Here is a 26,804-nt window from a genome sequence, read left to right as displayed (position 1 = left end):
CCTGCTTAACTTTGTTGTTTTAACTAACATAACAGCAATTTACATGCTAAGTGGTTAATTCAGGCCATTATAATATGACTACTAGAATGTATTTTGTTGGCATGCTTTATTATAAAAAATATTTCTGCTGATAGATGTGACCTAGAAGCTATGTAAAGCAGGTTGCCTTACTGCTAATGGGAAACCTTTACTGCTGTTACAGTGTCTCCTCTGGATAAGAAAAGGCGCTTCTCCATTGCCATTATCTTATCCGGGTTTCCATACATGGGGGCAATGGGGCCATTGTGGTTTTTTAAAAAATCAGTCTTAATGAGACCTTGTATAGAAACTTTGTACCTATAGGTATGTTATATACATCTATACATGGGGGTCTTTGCACAGAACAGAAGAAAAACTCTACTTCTACTATCTGGGTATCCAAACTGACTTTGTTAAAAGGAATTTGATTCTCACATGATTCCTTAGCAGTATCTCTGTGCTTAAAAACAAAAGCTACCTAAAAATGTTTGATTTGTATTATAAAGATGGAGTTATTACTCTTTTCCCCACAGTGTGATGTAAAAATTGTTAGACACCAGACATTTTATTCTAACTGAAAAGATACGCTTTTCTAGCTCAGTGCTGGCTGCATTCTGATGAAATATAACAATGTCTAGATCTACAGTTTTCCTTCATTATTTTTTTCTTTCGTTAGTGTGTATCTCTTCTCAGCAGATGAAATTCTTACATCTACTCCTTACCAACCAGTCCAACTTTATTTTTTCAGTAGTATCAATTCTTTATTTTTAAATATTATTTCTGAAAATGTATTTAAAAATATCACTGATTTATTTTTGAACAATTTGAGAGTAGGTTGCATGTATCAAACTTCTTTTCCCGTATGTACTTCAGAGTGTGGTTCCGAAAAACAACGCCATTCTCTTGCATAACCACGGTAAAATAATCACATAAATGAATTAGACTTGTCTAATATATGATCTTTATTCCAGTGCCGACAGTTTCCCCAATGATGTGCTTTACAGCATTTTGCTCCTCCAATACAGGATTCAGCTAGTGTTATTCACACATTGCCTTTAGTCATCCAGTCTCTTTAATCTCCTCTAATCTGGAATAGTTCCTCAGATTTTATTTACCTTTTGTGATATGGATGTTTTTGAAGACAACAGACCAGTTGTTTTATAGACTGTTCCTCAGATGATGGATGATGGAGGGTTCCTGTAATGGGATCTGACCTAACAGGTGTGACTGGTTAGGGGACATTCTGTTAGGAAGCCTGCCTTGAAGAGAAAGGAAGACTGCTTGGTGATCTCTAGATTTCCTTCACGTTTAGCTGTTTAGTAGAAAATTCCCCATTTCTACTTGAATTGAAATAGGATTCAAATCTCTTGCATAAGTACAGAATTTATTGTTCTGCTTTACTAGTTTCTATTTACTTTTATTACAAAGGCTTGAGAAAAAAATGACCATGAAATATTTTCTAGAATATGAGATGGCCGTGAAATGAGACAGCCTTTGCCTTTTATGGAGAGATCCCTTTTTAGCAGAATTCCTGTTCTGAATTATCTGATAAAATCTCAAGATGCTACTGAACAAATGCAATGAGGGTATAAAGTATAGCAGTATTGAATTTAATTGTTTTATAATAATAAAACAGCTATAGCTATTCATATATAAATCGAGACTGCTTCACTAAAGATTAGCTGTTCTCATAACCTCGTGCCTCTTTTGTCCTGATAAATTTTCTTTAGCCAAAAATAGAATAAATGAACATTTCAGGACTCTGATTCTCATTAGGCTGTAGAGATTTATGGGTCATATTAGATTTTAATATGAAATGTCAGAATACTTATCATCTTATAGTTATGACTGTTAAAAGTTTAATAATTGCAAGGTATAGTGAAAGCTAGAAGATTAACTTGGAATATTGCAAAGGATAGGAAATTCAAAGTTAGACAACTTTGAGACACATGATACTATAAATTAATTTCTTAAAATATTTTAGGGGTCATGGTGTTTGAATCTTTGATTTTAAAACACGTTTTAAGGAAGAGAATTGTAATTTTGAATAAATAATAATTGTTTTAATTTTAGTATAAACAGATACTTAATGAGCCCCTACGTATATACTGCTTCTGTGGTGGTCTTTGATGATACAGCCAAGAACAAGACAGACAGGGCCCTTGGCCTTGTATAGCATAGAACTGGTGGGGAAGCCAGACATTCAGCAAGTAGTACATTCTTAGTAATACCAAAAGGGACATCCAAGGAGTCTTTGCTCCTACAGGAGCAAGGGAATCTGTCCTCACAGGGAGATTGGGAGGAACACTTTAAGGAAATGTTCCAGCTGAGACCTAGTGAAGAGGAAGAGGAGAGTGTTCTGAACAGAAAGAACAACGTATGTGAAGACCCAGCATTGAGAGATTGAGACTGACATTAAGAAATTAGGGAAAGCTTGGTATTGGGAGAACAGGTGGGTTAGAGGGGATTTTAAGTTTAGTTTAGGTAAGCACTCCCCTCTTGCCTCTATTTATACTTTTGTCTAATTTCATTTAAACTAATCAGTTTTCTTCATTTTCCACAACCCCCTTTTCTTGTTAACCACAACATTAAAATAAATATATTTTGAAAATGGGGGAAAAAGATTACTGGTAACCTCACTATGTTAAAGAAGCCATTTGCATTTCTGCTTATGATCTAGTATTGTTTAGTTTTTTTTATATAATCACATTCATAGTGTATATGCAATTTTATGTTTGGATTTCTAACATTGAATTGTATTTAAAACAGATTTCTGTAATTGTTTTCATGGTTAGAATTCACAATTATATTCCTTAAGGGTAATGATGCATCATAACTTATTTAACCATTTCCTTTTTTTTTTGTTTTTTGGTCGTTTAAGATGGCTCAGTTTTTAAAAATGTTTATAGAATGAGTGTCACTGATGAATTTGCCGTTTTTTCATTAAACTGGAATTAATTCTATAGGCTAGATTTATAATGTAGAACTTTTTATGCCTAATTATTTTGCCTTTCTAGAAAAGATTGCACCCATTTACAATTACCAATTACCAATTACCCATTACAATTACCCATTACCAATTCTGGTAATGGTATACAAGGATATCAGTTTCACCATAACTAGCCTAGTAGGCTCAAAATGACATCACATAGTTGCTATCTGTTGTATTATTTGATTTCTAGACAGGATAACTTAAAAAATTATGGTAAAATATACATACCATTTACCATCTTAGCCATTTTTAAGTGTGTAGTTCAGTAGTGTTAAGTACATTCATATTGTTGTGCAACCTTGAATCTCTTCACCTCCTTTCATTTTGAAAAACTGGAGGCTGTGTACCCATTAAACTAAATGCTCTTATTTCTTCCTCTTCCCGGCCTCTTCCTACTCTAGGTACCTCATATAAGTGGAATAATTCAGTGTTTGTATTTTTGTAACTGGTTTATTTAACTCAGCACAATGTCTTCAAGGTTCATCCATGTTGTAGCATGTGTCAGAATCGCCTTTTTAAGGCTGAGTAATATTCCCTTGTATGTCTAGACCACGTTTTGTTTATCCATTCTTCTGTCAGTGGACATTTGGGTTGCTTCCACCTTTTGGCTGTTGTGAAATATGCTGCTGTGAACAGAGGTGTACAAATACGTCTTCGGAACCCTGCTTTCAATTCTTCTGGGTCTATACCAAGAAGTGGAATTGCTGGATCATATGGTAACTCTTTTTGTAATTTTGCAAGAAACTGCCATACTGTTTTCCATAGCGGTTGCACCAGCTTACATTGTGCAAGGATTCCATTTTCTCCACATCCTCCTAGCCCTTATTATTTTCTGTTTCATTGATAGTAGCCATCCTAGTGAGGTGGTATTTCCTCGTTAGACAGGGTAACGTTTTCATAGACTCACTGTTTACATTTTCTCCTTCATCATATCATTCTAAAACAGTCTTTTCTTCCAAAATGATTATTGAAAAATCACAGATTTTAACTTTGAATGCTTCTTTTGCACCTTCCAAAAATTTTGTTATGAAGCAGTGTAGCTTTTATATATTTATTGGAGTTTCATATGGTTTTTTGTTTGTTTGTTTCTTTGATTTTTTGAGACGGGGTCTTGCTGTGTCATCCAGGCTGGAGTGCAGTGGCACAGTCTTGGCTCACTACAGCCTCTGCCTCCCAGGCTCAAACGATTCTTCCACCTCAGCCTCTCGTGTAGCTGGGACTACAGGTGTGTTCCACCACGCTCGGCCAATTTTTGTCTTTTTTTGTAGAGGCGGGGTTTCACCGTGTTGGCCAGGCTGGTCTTGAACTCCTGGACTCAAGTGATCTGCCCACATCGGCCTCCCAGAGTGCTGGGATTACAGTTTGTGAGCTGCTGTGCCCGGCCTCATATGGTTTTATTTTGAGACATGGACCATTTTGTAATGGTCAAAGGAGAGATAATGTATAGTATACCAAAAAAGCAGAAGTAGTAAAAGATTTCAGAAAGGGAGGAAGAATGGAGAATAGTAAGTACCAAAGATGAGTTTTGCCTAAGGTACTATTCTGTCAAGGACACTGTTGGCAGCCTTCCATCGCTGTTGTAATTAATGTGTCATGTTGATTACAGATTTCATACTGGGGGAAGTCTCTACAAAAATCTCTTTGAATGTTAGAGGGACGTCTGTGTTTAAATACTCAAGTGCTTCTGTGAATTCTTTGACAATACGTTTGTCTTTATATTTACGTGTTTTATATGTATGTGCACATATGAACCTTTTATCTTAAATGTGATGTTATGTTGAATTAACGTTTATTCCAAGGCTATACACATAGAGCTAAATGTGTTTTTTTGGAGACAGGGTCTTGCTCTGTCACCCAGGCAGGAGTGCAGGGGCGTGGTCTTGGCTCACTGAAATTCCTCCTGGGCTCAAGCGGTGATGCTCCCACCTCAGCCTCCTGAGTAGCTGGGACTACAGGCACCCGCCACCACACTTGGCTGATTTTTGTATTTTTAGTAGTTTTTGGGGTTTTGCCATGTTGGCCAGGCTGGTCTTAAACTCCTGACCTCAGGGGATCTGCCCGCTTCAGCCTCCCAAAGTACTGGGATTACAGGCGTGAGTCACTGTGCCTGGCCAATAATGAATTTTTTAAAACTAATAATGTTATTTGATAGCTTTGTTGGAATCTAGAGTAGGTCCAAATTAGTTGAATGCTCTGTTTTCTTGAATTTTTGATTTTGAAAATGAAGTCATATTTAAATTTCCATATTATGACTAAACCTCTTTTCCATATTTCTGTGTCCATTTGCACGTGGCTTTGCAAAGTTAAAAGAAAAGTCAGTTCTACACAACGGGAGACTTCCTTAAAAATTGAAAATGTAACGTGTAAATTAGAATATGTTCAGTTATAGTATATTACGTATGGCTTTTAATTAACACTGTTTTTCCATGTAAGGGCACAACTCTCCTGTCATCCTTTACTTGCAAGAGTCACCTCAGTTGTAATTTAATCATTAATTTTGTAATTATTTATTTAATGCCAGTTTCTCTTTGTAGAATGGAAGGAGGTTGATTACCCCTGTAGAACAGCAATTGGCATGGTACCTCTTACATACTAGATACATAAGAAATCTTGTATGAATGAACAGGATTTTATTGCCTTTAGAATACACTTTGTATAGTCAGTAGATTAAGAGTTTCCCAATGTTGTGAAGATGAATTGGAATAATATATTTTTATTTCTCATGTTTGTGAAAGCTTTGTACATGTTTATGATAGTGTCCACTGAGCTAGAGAGTTGACAAGTTTCTTGTCTGCTGTTTATAAGCAAAATGAATTATCATTTGATAAAGTATTTTTAAAGACTGATTTTCAATGAATTGCTAATTCTATTAATACAAATACTTCTGTTCATAAACAATTACTATCATATAATCTGCTTTGAAATTATATGAGAGGAGGATAATGTTGTCATCCACAAACACATATTCTGTGGCTCTTTCCACATCTGCCAATTTCAAGTTGTCAATGAGTTTTTATTTTTTGTAATAATGTGCTGTGTTTTATATTGTAGAAGTTTGTAGAGGTTGATTTTCTACATTCTAGAATGAAGTGACTATATTTTTCCTCCTTTAAAACTTAAGTAGAAGCTGGGCGCGGTGGCTCACACCTGTAATTCCAGCACTTTGGGAGACTGAGGCGGGCGGATCACCTGAGGTCCGGAGTTCGAGACTAACCTGGCCAACGTGGCAAAACCCTGTCTCTATTAAAAATACAAAAATTATCTGGGCGTGGTGGCTCCTGCCTGTAATCCCACCACTTTGGGAGGTCGAGGCAGGCGGATCACTTGAGGTCAGGAGTTGGAGAACAACATGGTCAACATGGTGAAACCGTGTCTCTACCAAAAATACAAAAATTAACTGGGCATGGTGGCGGGCACCTGTAATTCCAGCTACTCAGGAGGCAGGACAGTTGCTTGAACCCGGGAGGTGGAGGTTGCAGTGAGCCGAGATCGCACCACTGCACTCCAGCTTGGGAGACAAGAGCGAAACTCCATCTCAAAAACAACAACAACAACAGCAACCACCACCAAAAATTAGCGGGGCATGGTGGCGGGCTAATCCCATCTACTGAGGAAGCTGAGGCAGGGAAAGTTGCTTGAACCTGGGAAGCGGAAGTTGCATGAGCTGAGATCGAGCCACCCCACGAAGCCTGGGCGACAGAGTGAGACTCTGTCTCAAAAAAACACAAAACAAAACAAAACAAAAAAACCCAAAAGCAAACCAAACTTAAGTAGAATGACAAATAAATGAAGGAAGTTGATTTCTTAACCCAAAAAAGAGAGAAGAGTTAGAAATGGTTTATAGTTTAATATTCTACAGTCTTTTTATATTTTCAGGCCAGTGGACATCTTGAATATTTACAGATTATGTTTGTCACAATAAAATTCTCTCTCACTTTTTTTTCATCTCATTTATCTACATGTTCTGAAAAGGATGACAGTAGTTCAATTCTGAAATGTATTTCCAGGAAAGCAAAAAAAGTTTTCTGAAAAGTGGGTTAAAAAAAGTCTGAATCATTGCCAAGAATGAAAAGATGCTGGGTTGTTATTCGTATGATCAAAAGAATTTGTAGGCTTAGAGCACAGTCCAAATATTCTTCTCTGTGTTTTTTGCATAAAAATGATGTTGATGACACATATGAAAGTGTGAAAACATGTTAGTTCCAAAAAATATGCATAATAGTACCTCATTTTTGTAAAATCAGTAACAAAAAAGTACAAAGTAAGTCTAAAAGATTGTCAGTAGTGCTTATCTCTGTATGTGGGACCTAAGACAGATTTTTATTTTCTTTTGGCTTAGTTTTAGATTCTTGTTTTTCTATACTGAACATGCATTATTATTATAATAATAAGAAAAACTATTAAAGATGTGTTTGACAAAAAGAAGAAAATAGAGACCTATTAGTTTGTAATTCTTTAAGAGACTAGGGTGTTGGTGTGAATTACTTATAACATTATTTGCTCTGAATAGCAGTATAATTTTGCTTTAGAATTATACCAGTTCTCTTGTACTTTTTCTATTTAGGGCCAAACAAGATTTTGATATTTTTCCTTTGTGTGCCTCCCCCATCCATCCATCCATCCATCCATCTTCTATCCGTTTGTCATTCATCCATTCATCCCTCCATCGATCCATCCATCCGACAAGAGTGAAATCATGATATTTTATACCTTTCATGTTTACGTAGTCATTTATAGTTAGCTTTTCCTATGTCATTCTTCTAGAACGGTGGTTCTGAACCATGGCTGAAGGATCATTTAGGGGAGCTTTTAAACTTTGTGGTGCCCAGGCTGCACCCTAGGACAATGCAGTCACAGTCCCTGTGGATGGGTTCAGGCATCAGTCCTCTTTGAAACTCCCCAGGTGATTTCACTGCAGATTGACAATCATTTGTCTAGAGTCCAGTTTTTTTAATGCCATCTAGTATTCCATGGTGTACACTCACTGAAACTTTATTAAGTTCTTATTGTCGGACTTTTCGATTATTTCCCCCCCTTTTTTTTTTTGCAATTACAAACAATACACATTGCAAACATCCTTGTAACTAAATTTGTGTGCATGACTATATTTGTTAATATAAAATTCCTGTCATAATATTACTGTTCAGATAGTATGCAAAAGGTTAAGGCTTTTGATTCTTCTGCCACAATGGATATCATGATTTTGATTTGTCTAATTTGGAAATTTTTAGAAATTCTATTGTTTAACTATTGATATACCCAAATATTTATTAAATAACAACTAATGAGTCTAAAGCTATAATAGGAAAGCTTCAGATGTTACTCAAGACAAGGTCACTATCCATGAGGAACATGTCTGGGGCAGGGTTTGTCAACTCATCACTACTGACTTTTGGGACTAGATAATTCTTGTGGAGGTTGTTCTATAAATTGTAGGATGTTAACCAGCGTCTTTGGCTTCTATGCACTAGATGCCATAGTACTCCACCTCCTGTTGTGACAATCAAAAATGTCTTTAGACATTGCCGCCTCCCCAACCCCCACTGGTGGTTTGTAGTCTGCAAACTACAGCCTATGGGTCATATTTGGACACGCATTCACATGTGTATTGTCTGTGTGTATTGTACAGTAGCAGAGTTGAGTAGTTACAACAGTGACCACATGATGGCTTACAAAATAGAAAACATTTACTATCTAGCTTTTATAGAAAATGTTTGCAGACCATAGATCCACTCTATCTCCCCCATGAGGGACATGGTCTGGGGCAGGAAAGTAACTTGTAAATAGCTAAAATTAATTGGGATAAGGGTTCTGATAGATTTAGGTATGTATAGGGTGTTGTAGGTATGGGAAGAGAGGGAACAGCTAATTAATGCCCTGAGAAGATTGGGAAGACCTCTCTAAGGAGATAACAAAAATTAGGTCTTGAAAATCTGAGTAGAGAAAATGGGGAAGTTCCTGTAGGCAGGGGGCATGGAATATACAAAGGCAATGGTGTTGTATTCAGGGAATGGAGGAAAGTGTCATGCGCCCACTGCGTGTAATTGAAGTAGTACTGGCAAGAAACTTCAGGAATCGTATCTGCAGTGGTAGATGGGGACTAAATTATAAATGAGGCCACACTCTGTGCTAAGGAATTTAGACTTATCTGTGTGCAAATGGAAAGCCATTAATGTTTTTAGACAGGGGAGTGATTATCAATTTGTGAGTTGAAAGATTTTTTCATATGGTATTCTGATGTTACATTCCCTGATTCCTGATGCTCTGTTGAAACCTGCCCTGCCAACTCAAAATTGGTTTTAGCGCTACTTTGCCACTTAGCACATTCTTCTTGGTTGTGAGCGTCTTAAGTCTCTAATTCTCAGTGCCTACCTAGCACATAGTAAATATTCAATGAATGCTTGTCGAATGAATGTAAATATTACTTACAGGATCTTCAAACTCTTTTTCCCCCTGCACCCAGCGTTGTGCCGGTAAATGTTTAACAACCAGCTGCTGGGGAATGTGGGAGGGAGAAAACCGTGATTGTAGTGTTTGCTAATTTCTGTGGTATAAAAACACCCACCACAGCCAATTTTAAAACTTCAAGCTACCAGTGAGATGGTACAAACGAGATGTAGCTCATCACTGCATGTATCTAGCAAGTACCTAGTAAAATGAGATGAAGTGATCCCTTGCATTTTTAAGTTGAAATAGAAAGGTTTTTATTGTAAGTTTTAAATTCTGTAGTTACAAAGGATGATATTTTCATATATTGTAAGTATTGACATTTAAAAATAATATTCTCAAATCACTCTTCTAAATCAGGAATGGAAGGGGGTTTCCCTAACCTGATGAAGGGTATCTATATCTGCATTCTTTAAAAATGCTAAAAATGTTTTTTTTTTTTAGAGATAAGTCTCACTCTGTTGCCCAGGCTAGAGCTGGAGTGCAGTGGTGCAATCATAGCTCATTGCAGACTCAAACTCCTGGGCTCAAGGCATCCTTCCGCCTTAGCCTCTTGAGTGGCCTGATAGAGTATCTATAAAAGGCTTAAAGCAAGCATCATCTTAAATTGGAAAATGTTGAAAGCATCCCTTTAAAGTTAAAAAAGTAGAAAAGTATGCTGGTTAGAACCACTTCTATTAAATATTGTATTGATGGTCTTAGCCAGTGCAGTAAAACAAGAAAAATGAATTAGAAGTATAAGGATTGGAAGGAGGAAATGAAGTGTTCATTTCAGATGAGGTTGGGTATGGTGGCTCATGCTTATAATCCCAGCACTTTGGGAGGCTAAGGTGGGTGGATTGCTTGAGCTCAGGAGTTTGAGACCAGCCTCAGCAACATAGTGAAACCCTGTCTTTACTAAAAATACAAAGATTAGGTGTGGTGGCAAGGCACCTGTAATCCCAGCTACTCGAGAGGCTGAGGCAGGAGAATTGCTTGAACCCAGGAGGCAGAGGTTGCAGTGAGCTGAGATCGTGCCATTGCACTCCAGCTTGACTGACAGAGGGAGACTCTGTCCCCCCGCAAAACAAACAAACAAAAAAACAACTAATGTACAGAAGTTAGTTGCATGCTTATGTATCAGCAGTGAAAAGTAATTAAGAGACTCCGTTTTCAGTAGTATCAGAAAAAATAGAAATAAATCTAATGAAAGATATGTAAGAATTCTAAGTTGGGCGTGGTGGTTTACGCCTGTAATCCCAGCACTTTGGGAGGCCGAGGTGGGTGGATCACGAGGTCAGGAGATCGAGACCATCCTGACTAACATGGTGAAACCCCGTCTCTACTAAAAATACAAAAAAATCAGCCTGGCATGGTGGCAGGCGCCGGTAGTCCCAGCTATTTGGGAGGCTGAGGCAGGAGAAGGGTGTGAACCCGGGAGGCGGAGCTTGCAGTGAGCTGAGATCGCGCCACTGTACTCCAGCCTGGGTGACAGAGCGAGACTTCATCTCAAAAAGAAAACAAACAAAAAAGAATGCTAAGGGAAAATCATATAGTTTTAAAAAAGGATATTAGGAGGACCTAGAAATAGAGAAATATACCATGTTTTTGTACAGGAAAACTTTGTATCAGAAAAATATCATTTCTCCCTAGTTAACATATAGACCAATGAAATTCAAATTGTATCGCAGTCAGGCTTACCAGGGAACTTATTAGATGATTTTAAATTTTATATGGAAAGAATTTTATATGGAAAGGTAAAGAGCCAAAAGTAGTTAGGACATTTCCAAATAATATCAGAGAGGGAGGATTTTTTTTCTGTCAGATATCAGGACTTATTATGAAGTTACAGTCGAATTAACCAGTGGGATGTAGCACTTGTGTTACTCTATTTGGGCTGCTCTAACGAAATATCATAAGCTGGATAGCTTACAAACAATAGAAATTTATTTTTTACAGTTCTGGAGGCTGGGAAGTCCAAGATCAAGGCACTGGCAGATTTAATGTCTGTTGGGGGCCTGCTTTCTAGTTCATAGATGGCGCCTTCTGGCTTCTCCTCACGTGGTGGAAAGGCAGGGCAGCTCTCTGGGATTATGTCTTGTAAGGGCACTAAGCCCATTAATGAAAGCTGTGCCCCTATGATTTAATCAATTCTCAAAGGCCCTGCTTCGTGATACCATTACCTTGGGGGTTAGGATTTTGGGGGAACTTAGACATTCAGATCATGGCATGCAGGAAATTGACCAATGGGATATGTTGAAGTGAGAAGAGCCACCTATGTTGTCCCACAGCTCCACCGTGCCTCTTTTGGATTGATACATTCCATAGAGTGAGTGAGTCAGGATCTAATTTTTTATTTTGAAATAATTTCCGACTTAGGAAAATGTTGCAAGAATAGCATAGACAATTCTCATATTCTTTTACCTGGATTTCCCCAGTGTTAACATTTTATGACATTTGTTTTCTCATCCTGTGTTAATAGTATTGCCTTTTTTTTTTTCTGAAGTGTTAGTGAGTTGAAGTATTTACCCTTAACTATTTTAGAGTATATATCCTAAAATCCAAAATGTTCTGTTACGTAACTACAGTGCGGTGGTCATAGTCAGGAAATTAACTGATAAATCTATAGACTATGTTCATATTTCACCACTTCTCCCAAAATGTCCCATATTTCCCCTCAACCCTTTTTGGCCACTATGTAATCTGGGATCCTGTGTTGCATTTTGTTATCCTGACTCGACTGTCCTCTAACCTGTAACATTTCCTCAGTCTGTCTTTGTCTTCTATGACTTTGGCATTTTAAAGAGTTCAGCTCAGTTATATATATCAGAGTATGTGATCAAATATTTTTACTAATGTAATGTGTGATGAAAAATGAGGAAAGAAACAAGAAAAAGCTATTGATTGCTTAGCAGAAGCTAAGCATTGACGGTAGTGAACCAGTGTGTTCAAAGAGATTGCTATGTGATTTTCATTTTCAAAACCAGTGATAATACCAGTGAGATAAGGAAGATGATGATTGAAATTTATGAGACATGAATTTAGATATGCCTCTCTTCCCTGACCAGGTATGGAGGAAATAGTTGTCCTGCACACCTCCTTCCTTGCAGAACGAGAGAGACTGGGAGAGAGGAAAGCTAGTGGAAAGTTACCTGTCAAACAGTACCTTCCGAAGGTCTTCTCCAGAAGAGAGGAAGTAATTTCTCAAGAGCTGGAAACGTGATTGGAAAACAAAGGCAGCAGATACTTAACACTTACTACGTGTCCCAAACTGCCCTAGGAAATGGGATGAGGCACAGAAAGAATTGGGGAAACTTGAATTGAGGAGTTAGATTTTCACCTTTATTTGTTTAAATTTACATCTTCAGAGGGATTCTTTCAGGATCACAGTTTTGGCTTGAGGTTTAAAACTTGGTCTTTGACCCATCTGAACTCTTACTTCGATTTAGGTTGTGAGTACAAACATGTTCTTTAAAGATGATAGGGAATTAGGAGAGTGGTCCTTTTTTGTCCTCCCTTTCCAAGTATTTCACTGTCGTGGCTTGGAGCACTGATTTCTGAACCTAACACCCATATGGAGCATACATTATGGGTGATATATATGTATATGTTGTAGCATGTTGTGTCTGAAGAGCTGAAAACTTCACCTTGAATTTTAAAACTAGGCATTTGTACAGAGGGCACTTGCTGGAGAGAAAGCAGAAGGCTGAGTTTTGGATCAGTTTTCTTGTAACCTTGGTTGATTCACTGTGCTCAGTTGTCCAGCTGAAAAATGGGAAAATAACAAATAAGCCTTTAACTGTCTGAAGGCAAAGGAACTGCCTCTGACTTACTCTGGGATCTAATATTTTATGGTATGTTAAAAATGTAAAAATAATTCATGGGAAGGAAAGAAAAATAGGAGAGGAAAATTGGCAGTACAGTAAGAGGAACAAATTGCTGGTGGAGAATCAGTTTAATAAACATAGCATTTAGCCACATTCACCTGAATATCATTTTTCTCAGTTAACTCTGTAGGTTTACTTTGAGAAGGGCTGCTATGGGATAAATAGAACATATAATGAAGGTATTAAATATTAATTCATCATTTGTTAAAACTTGGCTGTTAAAAATCATATGGAAAGATTAGTGATTATACTTGTTTTGAAATTATCTGGTCCATGCCGCTTGATGTTGAGACCATTGAATTTACAGACTCTTATGGGAATTTCTAGTATGCATGTGAATTTAGACTTCTATTCATGGACTGGGATGTCAGAGGTGTATATGTGAGGAGGAGGATAAGGAATTTATAGGATATTTTTGAGGCACCATATCTTTTATGCAAATCTGGGAGCTTAGAGTTAGCAAGATAGATTTTATTTTTATCCACATTTTATTTTCTGTTTCAAATATAAGGTTTTTGAGAAATTGGAAAAAAGTATTAAGGCTTTCGACAGTGCAGGGTATTTTGGTTGACTACTTAAAAACTTGCACATAGCATCTGTGATGCACTGTGTGAGAATTTATAGCAGAGCACTTTATTTTTTCTGTCATGGCTTTTGTGAGAAAATGTTTTCACTTTGCTTAGTGATTTACGGAAGATTACCCACATTTTGTTTTGTTTTGTTTATAACTAGTTAAGGCTGTGCATAGTAATACATTTTGGACTTTGAGGATGGGGCTTTCACATGTGCTGAAATCACTTTGAATCCATCATTTCAAGAAGATACAGCCTATCCTTTCGTTGTTTCTTATTAACTGCTTCAGAGCCTTCGTGGATAGCTAGGCAAAGCATTCATTTCTCTGAAGTTCAACTGTGTTCGTGCTTGAGCTTTCTGAAAGCAGAAATGAGCTTCTGGTGATGAAACCTGTTGGATTTCTAGAGGAAGCAGCTGGAGTCTTTGGCTTGTTAACTAGCAATGATTCAAGTCTTGCAGATTGTAAAGGAGCTGGTGACACCATCAAGGCAAAAAGCAGCCACAGTGAAGGAAGGTAGGATCATTAGCAGAATGAACAATCAAGCACTTTCAAGGCACTCAGATTTTGCTAAGTATGGACCTAAGGATGTGCTATAAAAAGGGGTTTTGAGTTTCTGTGTATGCTTTTGCATTTCTGATATATTATGGTATCTGAAAAGGATCAGGTAATGGCATAATTGTTAACATGCCTCATTATTACTGTTTTTGAACAAAAATTAGGGGCATATTATTACAGGGAGTAAGGAGAGGTTATTGCATTGCTGCTGTAATAGTACTTTTCACGTTGTAAAGATCCTCTTGCATTATGTATTTTGGAGGTTGAAGAATAATTTTTGTAATCCTCATTTCTTTTAATTTTAAAATATAAATATTCATAGCAGATATCAGAAGAGAACAAGCTAGGATTCTGCCTATGGCAGAACATAAGAACTACATGATTTTTATTTGTGTGAATAGCTGATAATATAATAGTTATAAATATGAATTTAGCCAGTGAATAGTAGATTTTATTGCCTTTTTTAGTAAATAATTCTGCTTGTGATTATATGCTTAATCAATGTTATTTATATTAAAAACAGTCTTATGTTCATAGCGTGTGTCTAGAATGTGCTGAAATACATTTTTGAAAACATTTTAAAATTGCATGTCTAACATATATCTTAAATGAGCTAATGTAGATACATCTTTAAAGATAGACTTGTATATTTTACTTTTTAAGCATTTAAAATAGTACATTTCTAAAATGATAATTAGGAATTGATTTTCAAAAATCACAGGCCATCAACTCAGTTGATTATATTGGCAGTTTCACTAAATTATGGTTTAAAATCAGTTGGTAAATTGATATATCAGCCTTTTCACATGTAAGCATTCACATGTATTAAGCATTCTATCTTTATATGATTTGAAGAGTGTACATATAACTCAGATGATATAAAATGTAGATTATTTTATATTTTTTCTTTAATGTGATATAATCTGTTTTAAAGTAAAGCTTATGAGATTCCATAAGTCTTATGTAAAATGATTTAGCATGATAGTATGAATTGTGATACATAAAATAGTCAACCATATAAAGAATATTAGAGCTGAAAGAAATCTTAGCATCTCGTCTTTTTTTTTTTTTTTTCATTTTGTGGAAGAATGTGGTATTTAATGATTGAACAGATATGCATCTCAAAAAGAGAGACTGCTGTCATTTACCTTTAAAAATGTGGCAGTATTATTTAGGATACTTTACAGTTATTTACCTCTTGCTTTCTACTTTATTTCTGCTCCCTTTCTGAAATAGAAAACTACATTCCCATCTCTCAGTAGCAGGTTAGGTATCTAAAGACAATACTGCTTTTACTATTTCAGGAGAATATCAATTAGTTAATTTAATCCCATCTGTTTGAAAATGTCAGATTTATGTAGTTTGACCTTTACAGTCAGAATTTTTTATTGGAAATTTTTCTTAGTTTTTGTTTTCATTCACAATCACAGTTACTTGGAATATACCTAGGGAAAAGAATAATAATTTTTGTGCCTTTTCAAATGCACATATATAGATATATCTCATATATTACAGGAAACATGAGATATAAAAAATACTACCAAAAGATACTTATATATTAAATAAGATACTTATATCTTATATTAAAGTAGTAGTAGCAGTATATTAAAATAGTAGAATGGCTTTTGTTCTCAGACTTTTGTTTAAAATTTTTCAGACATAATATTTTTTTGTAACAAGCAGGAAGTATATACATACATTTTTTTCTTAGAAGCTTTTTCAAACCTCTTCTTATAGTGTTCTTAATCATTAACCAATTTACTATTTTATCCTTTTGCAGAATATTGTTACATTTTACCAATTTTTCATATTGACAGACTCCTTGAAAAAAACAAAGCCGTTCAGACAAATATAAAACACTGACTCCTAAGAAGAGAGTTTTTTTTTTTAATCAGTTCTTTAAAATATAGTATGAATTTGGATGGATGTAGAGAGAATGTGGCATTTCTAAGTGTTGTATTCATATTAATATTATAAATAGTATGAAATTTATTTGTGAAGAGAAAATTATCTTAGAAGTATCAAAATTTGGGATAAAATTACGATAAATGGTTTGAGAGAAGTTTTTATCAAATAGTTTTCCTTGGTATGAGATAGAAACAAACTTATGCTAAGTAAGAGTCAAGGATATGGTTAAAAATTATTTTGGGGGCCAGGTGCGGTGGCTCATACCTGTAATCCCAGCACTTTGGGAGGCTAAGGTGGGCAGATCACCTGAGGTCGGGAGTTCGAGACCAGCCTGACCAACATGAAGAAACCATGTCTCTACTAAAAAAAATACAAAATTAGCCAGGTGTGGTGGTGCATGCCTGTAATCCCAGCTACTTGGGAGGCTGAGGCAGGAGAATCGCTTGAACCCAGGAGGCAGAGGTTGCCATGAGCTGAGATTGCACCATTGTATTTCAGCCTGGGCAACAAGAGTGAAACTTTGTCTCAAAAAAAAAAATATATATATATATATATATTTTGGGGAGGGAGGGAAATTATAAAAATGAATGGAAGAATAGATGAATGGTGTAACATGCGTTTGTTAAGACAGTCTTGTCTAATAAGTGTTTGTGTAGTTAGGCAACATAGTCTAGTGGGTTAGTGTGTTTTGACATGAGGCTGTCATGGGCAGAGTTAAGAGAATGTAACCTGGTGGACCAGGGAAAAGGATGGGATGAGTGATAACTATGCAAATTGGAAAAACAAACTTTCACAGTTTTCCCTTCAAATGTCCTCATTGGCCTGCATCTCTAGGGCCAAGCTTCACTAGATTGGCAAGGTGAGACACCATTGAGCCAACTGAAAAGTAAAGCCACACCATCTCCTCAGATGTGTATAAGGTGTAAGTGTAAGCCTAAGAGCTGTGTGTTACTGAAGATCCTGGTTTTCTCCTTTAAAAGCCTCATGTTTATTTGAATTAAAAAACTTTTGAAAAACAGTGCATGTTTCTCTATCTTGTTAAACAGAAGTGTGCTAAATATGATTGAATTTTTCTTAATAATTCAAATTCTTAATTTTGTACTTTTTGTAGGTTAGAGAACCTGATGACCAAGGTTATTAAAATTAATTCTAAAGTAAGAGTAGATTTTGAATAAGGGCCTTGAAGGGTCTCTCTTGTTATTAAGACATACGAGCTTTGGTATCTGTCCTGACCTTTTCTTTCCCATGTTCATTCCTTCATACTTTTCCTTTAGATTATGACAGCCTCCCCATTCATTTTATTCAATAAACACATATTGAATACTTGCCACATCTTAGATGCAAGGGTGTAGAGATGTATCCTCACGGAGCTCAGATGCAAGTGGTCAGAGACGAAAGTCAGTGATTACAGTGTTATGACAGGCGTTGTAATAGACAAGGTTATGGAACCTCGAGCGGGGAGGTCCTTAACTGACCCTCTTAACTTTCCCTCATTTGGTGATGAGAGGACTGAAGGAATTAAATTGTTCGATGAGGTGACTGATGCTGTCAGTTGAGCCAAGTCTGAAGGCATGCATAAAGGCTAGCTAATGTAGGGAAAAAGAGAGTTTGTGTGAGCATCCTGAAGGAAGAGTCACGAAGGTAAGAGAGGGCACAAAGTGTTGGGAAACTGCAAATTGTTATGTACGGCAAGAAAATAGGTGAAGGAGGTGCGCAAACGTGAAGAATCCTCTTACGGTGATGGGGGAGGATGCATGAAGAAGCCTGATCATTTAACTCTGTGTGCCACCCTTCTACTGCTGTGTGAAATGGCTTTCTGAAACAATTTGCCATAAAACCTAGAATTTGGGCTTAACCTATGCGATATTTCTGGCTGTATCACTAAATCTCTCCACGCACCCTCTGTGCCAGCTACATCAGAATACTTGCTGCTTCCCAAATGTGCTGCTCCATCTGGATGGCGAGTTTTTCCCTCCTTCTCCAGCAGTCACACTCCTTATCAGATCAGCCTTCAGGTTCCAGTACCACACCTGCCAAAAAGCATGTTCCCTGACTTGTTCTCCCCTCACTTCTCTAGGTTAGATTGAATCATTTCATTCTTTATATTCTCTTAGCATTTTGCTTTTGCTTCTATTACTACACTTTAAAAATTCTATACATGAAGATTATATTTATTAAATTGACCAATAAATATTAATTGCAATACATTTGTTGGTTTGACTTACTGAACATTTCTACTTCCATTCTGTTTTTTTAGTTGTGTTTTAGATGGTTAAGATTGTTATAATATGGTCTTAGATAAGCGAAATATTATAACTAGTAACTTAAGCAATGGACAGATAAATACATAAATGAACCCTTTCAGATTATTTTGTAGATATTGCAGATATATCAGATATTTTGTAGATGGATAATCGTTTTCAGTTGTATTTAAAATGTACTCATTTTGCTATATATGTTGACAATTTAAGCTTATGAAACTAAAGTTATAACATCTAATTTATTTAGTTGTAGGTTTGTAGTTCTTTGTGATTTACAAAGTTTTCATGCCCTTGACCAAAAAAGAAGATACCATGACAAGAATTATTGAATGAGAACTTGAGAAGTGGCTGCTTGAGACAGTGTTCATTGTCCACCCAATCTCCATTCTCTCGTTTAGAGTGCTAGTGCCCTCAGTTAAAAAACAAACCAGCAAATGAACTCTCTTTCTTAAGATGTAAGCAAAAGCCTGCTGAGGATTTCTGGAAAGGTTTTACCTTCTGAGACAGTTGTCACCTCTGCTTTTCTGTTACATCCTTCTTTCTACCTGGAATGTGAGTGCAGTTCGTGGAGTTATAGCAGCCATGATGTGACCATAAGGACAAAAGCAATATGGGGTAGAAGAAATAGAGAAGGCTAGTCTTTTGTGACACCAGTGACACTAAGGAACATTTGTACCAACCCTTAGTTACCTTTAGACTTTTTTGGCCTGTTACTTGTAGTCAAACTGATCCTCTCTAGTATGGCATCTAATGTGGTAAAGAATAAGACTAGAAGTAAAAGCGTGTCATTTAAATATATAACTTAAACACTGTTACAAAGTACTTTGTTCTGTGCTGGGATTCGGCAGTCTTATTTAGAAGTAGCATATATCCTAAGGTGAAACATGGATGTGGCTATTAGAATGTGGTGAGAGGGATATTGATTTGGGAGCTGGAAGACCTGCGATCTAGTTTTACTACCATATGACTTTAGGTAGGTCAGTGAATGTCTTTGTGTCATGGTGTTTACTATCTGTTATGTGATTAGATGTTCTCTAAGATCTTACAGAGCATTGACATTCATATTCTAATTAGTTTCTTGAAGCCATTTTTGTTTTTTATGGTAACCTCTTGAATTACAATGTCAATTCAAAATGCCTACCTATGTTTACTCTTTGCATACAAGTGCGCACACACACACACAACTACCCCCCGACACACACATTGATACATCAGGTAACAGTAGTCTTAGAAAGTTGTGCATTCGGCTTAGTTATGACTGGCTTTTAGAGATTTTCACATGTGACCACTAGGCTGATCCACAGTTACGTGAGTGATTTAATGAAGAGGAAAGGCAGCAAGAGGTGGTCAGCTAATAGCGTGGGCGTTAATCAGAGGTCTCGATCCTGGATTTGCTCACTCATTTGCTGTGTAACCTTGAGCAAGTTATGGAACTTCCCTGTGCACTAGATTCTTTATCTCAAAAGTAGAGATAATAATAGTGTGTATTTCCCCAGGTGTTATAAGGGCTGTGTGAGACCATGTGTATGAGGGACTCACACAATGCCTGCCACACTGTAAGGAATAGAGGTAAGCTGCTGTTGATGTTTTTGTTATTTTTATTATTGTTGTTATTCTGTTGCTGATGTTGCTCTTCTGACCTCTTAGATGGCTAATAATTTGTTTGTAGGTGTTTATGTCTGGAACAGAATACAGGGCTCTGTGGATAGCAGTCTGCTTCAATATAGTGATGTTTGTTAATTTTTATAACAGTGTTCCCTCATTTGTACTTGGAAAACTATAAGCAGTGTATTTATTCCTTAAATTTAGATATGTCATATTTGAAGTCAAAATTGTGTGTGTGTTGTGGGTAGGGTTAATAAAAGTTTTGTCAGGACTTTGTTTTAGTGAGGAGATATATTTAGTACAGATTGTAATTAGTTTAATAATGTTTTAAAGAAAACTGAGTCCATTTTATTTAGCTCGTTGGCCCAGTGTACCATTGTCTTAACTATGGAAAGGAGTTTTTGAAGTAAGTTGGTAAATTTTACAGTCAGTTGTTACTTGAAACTTGAAATGACCTTGAAAGGTTTTCTCTGAATTGTTTAAACCATTAAATTTGTAAACATATACAATTGTTTGTCAATTAAAAATAAAATGAAATTTAAAGAATAAAATTGACTGCAATGGACTATTTAAGCACCATTCCTTCCCCTCCTCCATTTTTAAATTTTTGAGACAAGGTCAGGCTCTGTCAGCCAGGCTGGAGTACAGTGGTGAGATCATAGCTCACTGCAGCCTTGAACTCCTGGGCTCAAGTGATTCTCCTGCCTTGGCCTCCCAAGTAGCTGGGACTACAGGCATGCGCCATCGTGCCTGGCTAACTTTTTTTTATATTTGGTAGAGATGAAGTCTTACTGTGTTGCCCAGGCTGGTCTCAAATGCCTGAGTTCAAGCAGTCCTCCTGCCTTGGCCTCCCAAAGTTTTGGGATTACAGGCGTGAGCCACTGTGCCCCGCACCATTCCTCTCTTGCTTGTCACTGAGCCTCTTAGTAAAGCAGGACCGTATATTAAGTAAGAATATGGTCTGAACTCTCCAGCATGGTGGCCAGTAGCCACATGTGGTTGAATAATTAAAATTAAGTAAAATAAAAAATTTAGTTCCTCATTCTAGCCACATATTAAGTGCTCCATAGCCACATTGCAGCAAGCTCTATTGGACAGTATTGGATAGATTGTGTAACCAGATTGCCTGAGTTCAGCTCTCGAATCCACTACTTACTAGTCTTATGACCTTGAGCAACTTAGTTTCTCTGTGCCTCAGTTTCCTCATATGTAAAATTGGATTAATAACCTCAGACAAAAGTTCTCATAAGTTTGTGAATGTGGATTAAAGGAGGCAGCGTTTGTAAAGTGCTTAGAATGGCCCCCATTTAAGCACATGGTAAATATGTGGTGTTTGGTAAATAAACAAATGTGCGTGGTGTTCAGATTTATTATGCTCTGTAGGAGTACTGATTTTTTTTGTCCTTTCTGTATCTTTTATTGCCCTTTGAGAAACTATTTATATATGCCAACCTGCTGAATGCATTTTTCATGTTTCTCTTTTACCACAATTTAGACTCATGTTTCTGCCACACACTCTAGCTTAAAAATGTATTATGAGTGCTCACTGCTTTCAGGGTGAAGCACAGCCTACTTCATCAGGCATCTCGAAGAGTACAGCCTGCCCTTCCCAGCTCATTTTCACAGCCATCCGGCTCTAGCCCTGTGTTTTGTTCTTTCATTAATCACTGCTTTTGTTGTTAAAAATATTTAATGGTGATGACCATCTCTTCCAATGGCATGTAAACTCTCCTGGCATGTGGAGCGGTATTATCTGTGCATATGATAAATGCTCAACATATGCTGGTTGAAGAAAAGAATCTTCAATATTTGAATTGCAATCAGTATTGCTATTAATATCAAAACTACATTTGTTCAAGTAATCTCTGAAATAAAGGGAATCCAAAACCCATTCTGCCATCTGTGATGTCAGCATCAGAAATGTGCTACTCCTTACCAGCCTCTCCACTTCTGTGCATATTGGCCTCAATGGTGAGGGGCTGGATAGTAGCTCTGATCACTGCAGTTTGCTACCCTACACCATGGTGACGTGTAAATCACCATTGCAGATGCTTTCTGGATGATACATTCTCTTTTTTTTTTTTTTTGAGATGAAGTCTTGCTCTGTCGTCCAGGCTGGAGTACAGTGGCATGATCTCGGCTCACTGCAAGTTCTGCCTCCTGGGTTGATGCCATTCTCCTGTCTCAGGCTCCCAAGTAACTGGGACTACAGGCACTGGCCACCAAACCCGGCTAATTTTTCTGTATATTTAATAGAGGTGGGGTTTCACCATGTTAGCCAGGATGATGTCGATCTCCTGACCTCGTGATCTGCCCGCCTCGGCCTCCCAAAGTACTGGGATTACAGGCGTGAGCCACTGCACCTGTCCTGGATGATACATTCTTAAAGAATGCTGATTTTATCTTGGTTTCTTGCTTCTTTAAATTATCTCCCATGTTCTTTGATTTGCTCCATGTTGCTTTTTTCTGCGGTCTTCCTGGGTATACTCAAGTGCATATCGCATATGTTTAACAAAGGAAAAATAGTGTTAAAAGAAAAAATACCACCTAATATAAGAAGCAAAACATAGTTTTTATGTTTCTGTGATAATGACATCCAGGTATGATTTAGGTTATTTTTCACTTTAAATGGGCTATTAACTTCACGTGAGAAAAAAAACTGTAGAAACGTTAACTCCTTTAGAATGATGTCTATTTGTGGTGTATTAAGATCATACTGCTTCTCTACTTGTTACTGTGAGTTGCTTGATAAACAGCAGTACAAGTGGCAAATCTGTAATTAGTCAGTATCAAGAGCTGCATTTTGGATTGCATGTACTATCCCAAATATATGTTGTGCAAGTTACCTTGTATCATGGTAATGGAGAAAAGAGTGGATACTATAAAATCAGCAATATGAATCAAATTTACATGTGGTCCTGCAGTGTAATTGAAGGTACTCAGTCTTCTCAGACACTGATGCAATATCTTGTGTTGCTTTCTCATATTTTTTAGAAGTATCGTAGGGGATAGCTGGGAACTGGTAGAGCAGAGGTACTAAGTTCCACTTGGAAATGGTTTAGAGTAGCTCTTTGAATATATCTTTACTTGCTATCATACAGCATATGTGTTTATGATTATTTTCTAGAGGGTTGTACCCTTTATTAAGCTGCCAGCTTCTTGAGGGCAGGGACTGCAATTCATTCATCATTTTGGAGAAAAGTGAATAATTCTGAAGAATTTGGTGGTTCATGAGCTTGCCTGGTATTTGTTTCTGTATGGCTTATCATCTAAGTGAGATAACAGATAGTATATAATTGATAAATTTAATCAGTTACCTAATTACTGAGAGGATTCAATTCTTGCTTTGTATTATTACTGAAACAGACTGCCCAGTAAACATTATGAATGTTCTCTAGAGAACAATTAGGTTTGCAATGAGTTATTTTATTGAGAATGCTACTTGGAATTAAATGTTTATACCACTATCTTGATATAATTTAAATGTAATTTAAATGTGCTGAAGTATCTTCATTCAGATAACTTGTTACTCCTTAACAAAAGGCTGCTTGAGTATTGTTTCTCTCCCATTTGGCAGATACCATATGCAGTGATTAATAAAAGGTCATTATGCTACTTAGTCATGGAGAGCTTTTAATGACTGTTACCTGAACATCTGCTAGATTCATGACGGCAGTTAACAGAAACATCTAACAAAATATACATGCTGTGCTTTGAAAATCTGGCTTGGACTAATCTAAACGACTACCTAAGAACATTTGAATATTCCCTTAAGTTTTATATAATTGTGAGAAAGCCCTTATCTTTCTGTAATGTGAACAATCCAAAATGTCAACAAAATGCTGTTTTGGAATGGCTGTCCTTGGTAATCCCAGCTTCCTGAGGGCTGCATGCTCAGGGACTGGGAGTCGTCTGTGCAGAATCGATGGAGGCAGTGGCTCTCTTGCACTTCTGATTATTATGGGAAGCCTCGCCTTGGAAATGTGGGACTGGAGTTGAGCTGAAAAGAAGGAAAAACTTCACCTAAACTCTGCAGGGAGCAAGTTGAAAAGCAGAGAATGGGTATATAAATTATGGGTTTTTTGAAAACAGCACCAAGTACTTTTTAGAAAAATGTATTTTGAAATAATTATGGATTCATAGGAAGTTGCAAAGCAGTACGGAGAGATCCCATGTACTTTATACTCAGTTTCCTCCATTTTTACATAACTTTTAGTTAAATATCAAACCAGGATATTGACATTGGTATAATCCACAGACTTTATTCAGATTTCATTAGTTTTACATGCATGCGTGTGTGACATGCCTGTGTGTGTGTGTGTGTGTGTGTGCGCGTGTGGTGGGTCCTCAGCAATTTTATGTGTAGATTTGTGTAATGTGTAACCATCATCAGAGCCAAGGTTACAGAACAGTTTCATCACTCTAGGTTTCCCTAACGCTACGCCCTTTCTATCATACCTTTCCCCACACCTCCCTGTCCTTCCCTAACCCCTTGCAACCAATTCATTCTCCATCTCTTTAACTTTATCATCTTGGGAATGCTATATAAATGGAATCATAGATTATATTATCTTTGGGGATTTTTAAAAACTTAATATCCATGAAATTGTTTCACATATCAATGGTTTGTCTCTTTTTTATTGATTAGTAGTATTCCACAGTATAGATGTACCAGAGTTGGTTTAACCATTTACATACTGAAGGATATTTGGATTGTTTCAGGTTTTTTATTTGTTTTATTTTATTTTTTATTTTTTTTGCTATTACAAATAAAGCTACTATGAACATTGAGATTTTTGTGTAGACATAAATAGAAATTTTTATTTCTCTGGGATAGATACCCAGGAATGTGATTCATAGATTGCATGATAAATGGATGTCTACTTTTTCAAGAAACTACCAAAAGACCCTTACTGTTATTCTTCCAAAACTTATTTACTAATGCCTAATAAAACTAGAATACTGAGAAATTAGTCAATTCACATATGATTGTACTGTGTGGAATTCCATGCTTTTAGATCAAGAAACAAGTGAAAATTTGGCAGATAAAATAGACAAGTCACAGAAATACAAATGACTAATAACATATGAATGTTGAGTGTCATAAATAATCAGAGGACTGTTCAGTGTTAGAATTACATTTAGATGCAAGTAATTTAAAACCTGGCTGAGTGGCTGAAACAGTCCAGGCTAGCTAGACTCAGAGTAGTCACGGTGGCCAAGCAATGGCTTGAGTGATCCAGCTCTTTTCACTTTTCTCCTCAGCCACACTTAGTCTTTGTCCTCAGAGATATGTGATGACGGCTGCATCTTCATCCTTAGGTCCAAGAGCCAAGCCGGAAGAAAAAGGAAAAGGGGAAATCTGAAGTGGGTGTCACCTGTGTAAGAAAATCAAAAGCTTTTCCTTAAGCCATCAGCTGGAACTGTGTCACATGGCTGCTGCTAGCTGCAAGCGGTCCTGGGAATGCATTTTTTTTTTTTTTTTTTGTACTCAGAGCATTTTTGCTAAAAAGATCTGGCATTCTCTTAGGAAGATGGGCGAATACTGGATAGGAACTTGAATTGTTTGAGAATGCATATATAAATAATAATGAAATACTGTTTCAAAACTGGCTAAAATTAATAAATGGGACCAATGTTCAGTGTGATGAAAAAGGTGCTCACACATCGTTGGTAAGAGAACAAATTGGTATTCTTTATCAAAATTAAAAGTTGTGTTTCATCTGGCCTACTAATTCTGGTCTGCAAGTCAGTGTTCTATAGGAATACCATTTCTGCACCTGGGCAAAAGATAACATGCACAAAGATCTTCACTGTAGCATTGTTTACAATACCCAAACCAGTAGAACTTACCTGTCAGTAGAAGAAAGGTTAGTACATTATGGCAAATCCATATGGTGAAGTACAATAGTATTAAAAAGAATAAGCTTGATTTATCTGAAAAGACCTGGAAAAATGTCTATGAAATATATTTGAGTAGAAAAATAATTGGAAAGCAATGTGCATAGTATGGTTCTGTTGCGTGCCTTCTTATAAATACGTGTGTGTTCATGTATGTTTTTGTGCATGTATGCACATGTGTATGTGTATGGCATGATTAAATCTGTTTTGGAATGTGCAGAGGAGAAAGACTTTATGGAAACACACCAAAAAAGTTAACATTAGAGAGTTCATTTGGAAAGGGGTGTAGAAGAAGAGAGTTCACTTTTCTTAATGCGTTTCTGTATTGCTTGAATATTTTATAAGCATGTAATAAGTGTTCAGTTAGGAAATGAGGTATTCTACAATGTGAAGTTTTTTGGATGTATAAAGCACAAACATATTTTAGCTATTCTGCATGAAACTACTTAAAATGTAATTTTACCGTCTTATGATTTAGAGTATACTAAATGTTTTTTCTTTGCGACTCAGGGCCTAATGAGATATTCGGGGCTGCTTGAGTGTGCTCAAAATAGATGTAGATTAACTGTTTTAATTCTTCCTATATACATTTCTTTAAACTTTCTTACTCCTTAGGTTGGCAGTTACTTCTTGTACATTATTAGTGTATCTACTTTTAATAGCTCTTTTCCTATTTC

General features: G+C 36.6%; 1 protein-coding gene across 3 annotated transcripts in view; it reads left to right on the top strand.

The window, feature by feature from the left end:
* USP6NL (USP6 N-terminal like) overlaps positions 1-26,804 on the top strand; it is a 154,836-nt gene that overhangs the window by 21,786 nt on the left and 106,246 nt on the right. The window contains exon 1 of one of the 3 annotated variants that reach the window (XM_050805282.1): positions 10,358-14,410. The exons of the other annotated variants lie outside the window; for them this stretch is intronic. Coding sequence (XP_050661239.1) covers positions 14,338-14,410 — 73 coding nt within the window. The 5' untranslated portion in view covers positions 10,358-14,337. Of the gene's footprint in view, positions 1-10,357; positions 14,411-26,804 lie in introns of those variants that run through there. 3 annotated transcript variants of the gene reach the window in all.

The sequence above is a fragment of the Macaca thibetana genome, chromosome 9 (assembly GCF_024542745.1).
Source record: "Macaca thibetana thibetana isolate TM-01 chromosome 9, ASM2454274v1, whole genome shotgun sequence".
Lineage (NCBI taxonomy): Eukaryota > Metazoa > Chordata > Mammalia > Primates > Cercopithecidae > Macaca > Macaca thibetana.
This window is presented reverse-complemented; position numbering and strand designations above follow the sequence as displayed.